This window comes from Monopterus albus, unplaced genomic scaffold, assembly GCF_001952655.1.
Source record: "Monopterus albus unplaced genomic scaffold, M_albus_1.0 scaffold253.1, whole genome shotgun sequence".
NCBI classification, from domain to species: domain Eukaryota; kingdom Metazoa; phylum Chordata; class Actinopteri; order Synbranchiformes; family Synbranchidae; genus Monopterus; species Monopterus albus.
The window spans coordinates 455677-460882 of NW_018128133.1; the positions used below are offsets into that span (position 1 = coordinate 455677).

Consider the following 5206-nt stretch of genomic DNA (forward strand, 5'->3'; position numbering starts at 1 on the left):
AGTGTTCATTGGGTTGACCCCTAACGGAAACAGCCGAAAGAGGAAGAAGACAGAACTGAGGCAGCCCCCTGCAGCGCCAACTCTAACCATCAGGGGCGTTCAGTGTCTTGCCCAAGGACACTTCAACACATGGACTGCAGGCACCAAGACTTGAACCTTTAACCTTCTGGTTAAGAGACAATTCCTCCACCCACTGCACTATTTCAGCTTCTAGCCCAAAGTGGTGGACCAACTGGCACATGAAGCGTCTTTAGGGACACTAAACCCTACATTTCTCCCAATGGCCAGGCCAGCACCTTATGTGGTAGCTCTCTGCCATCAGTGTATGTGTGTGGGTGTGTGTGTGTGTGTGTGTGGGATTGACAAAATGAGGAACAAAATGTAAAGCAGTTTTGATTAAAGCATGATGTAAATGCAAATCAGCCTTCCATCCATTCAGCCTGCCATATGTGAATATGTCCATAGCAGGTTTGGGGCCAACTTACCTGCTTCCTCTGCATTCTGTTTTGCTTGCTGTGCTTTAGAGTGGAGCTGAAAGATGAGAAAATAAGCACACAAGTACCAACTGTTTACCTGTAGGTGCAAGGCTAACACATAACAAGGAACAAATAGAGATAACTGATCATAAGGTCTTAACACTGTCAGCCTGGTGCCTCTGAAATGTAACTGAGCTGATATACACAGGTGCAGGAAGTTGCACAGAGATAAAAAAAAAGAAGTCATGTTTATTGTGCAGGCACTAAAGTTTTATTAGATGCCATAGCTCGATCAGTGTCAAATCTATGTCACCAAGACTCGGAGGACATATATCACTGTCTCGTACAAAAATGGTGCGAGACAAAACAATGAATACTTGTTTGACACTAGGATGACAAAACAAGTTCCTAACTTTACCTCAAACGGTACAAAAGCTATAGATGATCAAAATCTACTCTGAAGTGTACAACACTACAAGATTACTTGGTCAGTCAGCACTATACTATTCATAAGTCTTCTACCACGACCTCTAGCAGGTTGTTCACCGTCTTATATTATTACTTCTGATGCAAAAATTCGCTTTCCAACACTGTCATTTACTTTAACTGGGCTGCAACTACCAACTTTTATCATTGTTGATTAATCTTTAGAGTGTTTAGGCTTAAAATATCATAAAATAATGACAAATGTTTCAGAGCCCAATGTGATACTTAAATTGCTTGTTTTCAAACCATTTACAGCCAAATAAAACAAAATGGCTAATCCATAAGCATTAAACTGTGCATAGTTTATGTTACATCTTTTTCATACTCCTCTATCAGTGGGAAGCTCCACTGTACCTTCTCTATGTGCTTGGTGTTGTTGGCGTTTCGGTTTACATTCTGATCCGCTTCTTCTTTCTCTCGACACTTCTGCTCGTATATCTTCTTTGACTGGGGATAGCACAGAAGTTGGCATCAGGACTTTTTAAAAGCATCATTAGAAACAGTTGGGATACAACCACAAAAGCTGTAACAGGACAAAAGAGGTAGAATACGATGACAAAGATCCAGTAGTCCTAGGCAGAAATGTCAGTAGATTTAAACACAGTACTCTATTTCTAGGCTGCTTTAACCTACTGACCATAAAGTTCTGTTGTTGCTACCAGACAATTTTTCCTTCATTAGAATAGTACGTGATGAGTACTTCTCCTTTTGTCTATGATTTTCATCGTGTTCACTTCCCAGACTAGATGGCAAAACTTCCCCCATCAAAGAGGAACAACACAACTGGAATAAGACATTTTCATTCACAGCACAACTGAAACTCATTGGACATGAGGCACAAATGAATGAGTGCCCCATTGTCACTTTGCTTAAAATACTTCTGATGTTCTGTTACTGTAAAGGTGGCACAGCGCAGGTCAATCACTGTGCATCACTGGAAAAAAAGGCAGAAATATTCTTGAGGGAAAGTTTGAAAGTGCCCTTATAGTAACTCATGTCATGCTGAGCCAATGATGATTAACTGTGCATGTCCTCTCCATTATTACTTACATCCATTGTCTTTTTGAACTGTGAAGACTTGTGTTTGTGCAGAGCATCCATCTGTTGTTCTATCTGAAATGACAAGGTCATATTTACTTATGTGTTGACAAGATGCCTCTGTGACTTCGGTGCATTACGGTGTTGATAAATCCGCCAACCTTTTTCCTCGCTTCTTTTTGTTTTTCTCTGAATTCTTCCAGTTTCTTGGCCTCGTCTCTCATGCTCTGCGCCAGTTGTAAGTGTGACAGACTTGCATTTTCAGTCTCTGTACAGTAAAGACATGGTTTGTTTCTACACAGAAAACATGAACTGAAACATACAAGAATGTGATCGAGAGTCAAAAATGTTAAGCACTTACGTAATTTGAACACATCCAGGGATCTTTTTAATGTGCTTAAAGAACAAAGGGAACAAAAATTATAGAGGGATTTCACAACATACATAATGCATCAAGACCTTTTAATTTCCGCTACACGGTATGTAAACAGGAAATTAAAGCATCCTATGGAGTTGTAGCCCTATCATGGTGCTTGAAATGCATTAAGAAGGTGCATTAAGAAGAAGACCTCTAGCAAGGCAACATGGATGAAAACAGAATTTACTTTTTTTTTTTAAATCAGCTTTATAAATATTTTATGAGTTAGATCATGGATTCATCACATTTGTTAGGCCTCAAAGCAGGGTTCACCATGTTACATTTAAAAGTGTTTACAGATCTATTCAATACCTCATAGAATGCAATTTAATATCCAGTTCATACTGGCCAAAGTATGAAAGTATGATTAAACACCAGTAGGATTAATAAGGCCTAGAATGATTCATTACTGTGTCACTTTTTTCCATTTTGACAAGAAACACTGCTTACAAAAAGCTCCACAGGGTACTTATAACTACAATTAAGTAAATAATGTTCCCCCTCTCACCCTCCCCCCACTAGTCTTCCTTCCTCTGGCCATGTCAAAACAGAAATAGCACAAAAAGACACACTGATTCTTTGTTCACCGACAGAATGTAACTCGACTTGCTGATACAGAGACACCATGCCATCTCTAATGTATAAAATCAGTCTATAAATCCATTACTAAGAAACTGCAGACTACAAAATAATACAAATCATTGTATTGCTTGAGGCTCAGTGTCAATAGATCTGTTCAAACGCTCAATAACGACACCTCAACACAGAGATTGCTTACTTCATCTCATTGTGTCCACACACCTTCTTGGACAAACCAAGGAGATCTTTGGCATACTTCTCTTCAATAGATGCTCTGAAAGAAACAACCAAAATCAGTGAGTGAACATTACCCACATCATGCGAATTCACATATTTACTATATTCTCAGTCTTTTCATGTTCCAGATCTACAGCTCCAAGGATTGTTATAACTTTGTTTTCCTGTGCTATTCCTACTGTGCCTTTGATTTTAATACTGTAAGTTACTGCTAATCATTCTGCAAACATTTGTGGCTTTAAAAAGCTGTTTCATTTTTACAAGGGGAACTATCAGTTATGTTATTACACAAGACCCTCCTTTGTTACATCCACATCACTGTTTTATTATGTTGCCACAATGGCCTGCTTATTCACTTTAATTCAATTACTGTACATTTATTTTTCAATACTTGTACTGGAGTCACTGGACTAAAATACCAAAGTGAACAGCAGGTAGAACTACTGTAGCTCCACTTCAATTACTACAACAGTCAAAATGCTGCTTACATGCTGATTCAGCTGTTATTCCACAGTATAAGTACTTTTACTTTTATTACATTAAGTACACCTTTTACATTATATAGTTTTACCTTTATTTAAATAAGATTTATAACTCGTGTTGGAGCACTTTTACATTGTTACTTTTACTTCAAGTAAAAGGTCAGAATACTTCTTTCACTACTGGAAATTCATTTCACAATTCATATAGTCCTGTTGTTGATATGACTCAGCTCTGTGACGTGTTCAAGTCATCTGACTGCAGACCTATGCAGTTTCCACAGAACCTCCCTGTTTTCACAAAAAGGAACTGAAATCTTACCTGGCAAGACTTAACATGTTCACCATTCCTGTACACTGCACGGTATTGAGTCTTGTACTGGAACGTAAGTAATAATGTTTGTCTGGCAGCTGGACGTGTGTGGTGTGTGTGTGTGTGTGTGTGTGTGTGTGTGTGTGGGCAAGAGGACAGATTAATTATTAAGTGAGGAAGGAAGAACTGTCAGTTTCAAACACTGAACTTATCATTCCCTTATAAAATCTATTCTGATGATGCTTCACCATAAAAGCTTAGAGCTGCACCACTGTTGGTTAGAGCCATGTTTTCAGTTCCTGCACCAAGTAGAATTTATTTCTGCTGGTCAACCATATTAAATCATTAAATCCTACACACTACTGCATAGTGGTGTGTACGATTTAAGGCCCCTTTACCTGCAAACTTAATTTAAAATGTTGGGAAAATCTTCCAGATCAGCATATTTCATCATTTCAATTATATTATAATCTATTTCAAATACAAATCACATTTTTTGTCTGTAAAAATGTGTGCATTTTAATTTCAGGGGATTGTCTGACACTTATTAATCAACTGAACCACAATAGTTGCCGACTGTAGGTTAATGCTAGCCATGTTTTCCCATTAATGCTTCTTTGCTTGAGGTCTGCAGAAGGCTACACTAATGGCAAACATTAATAAATGTAATTCCAGCCAATCGAATACAACATGGTGTAACATTTCCGATATCTTTAAAATGTTCTGTAATAAGAACAGTAGGCTAATGCTCAACCTCGCTCTCCAGTTAGCATGAATATCAGACGAAGAAATGTCAGTAGCCTATAACTCATGTTGCTCCTTTTACTGTAGATTGTACAGTTGTTGAACTTCACTTGAAATTTCTTGTGCATCTGAGAACACTCAAAATCCTCATATGTATCCTCTTCCTTTTTCAATGCTGTCCTAGTCATGTTCCCCCTCAGCTTTCACTTTCTGTTCACTATCTGACTCTTTTACATGTTTTGCATCTCTTTCCTACACCACGTTCACCTACTCTGCCAAGGCTTCCAAATAAAATCAACTGTTTTTGAAATATAACACAAAACCTTCATTTTTCACTGCTACACAAAAAGACTTTATTGTGATTGTGGTGGTTATCAACACAAGGGCCTATACTTTTGTTACATTGTGTTGTGCCCCATCTAGGACTGTCGTGCCG

The 5206-nt window shown here is 38.2% G+C and overlaps 1 protein-coding gene across 2 annotated transcripts in view; it reads right to left on the bottom strand.

The window, feature by feature from the left end:
- The window catches only part of pstpip2 (proline-serine-threonine phosphatase interacting protein 2), an 11620-nt gene that overhangs the window by 5077 nt on the left and 1337 nt on the right, over positions 1–5206 (bottom strand). For both annotated transcript variants that reach the window (XM_020621108.1, XM_020621107.1), the window contains exons 3-8: positions 3197–3271; positions 2362–2396; positions 2162–2268; positions 2013–2075; positions 1317–1409; positions 486–531 (exon numbers count right to left, since the gene is read on the bottom strand). In XM_020621108.1, the coding sequence (XP_020476764.1) occupies positions 486–531; positions 1317–1409; positions 2013–2075; positions 2162–2268; positions 2362–2396; positions 3197–3271 (419 nt within the window). The remainder of the gene's footprint in view (positions 1–485; positions 532–1316; positions 1410–2012; positions 2076–2161; positions 2269–2361; positions 2397–3196; positions 3272–5206) is intronic.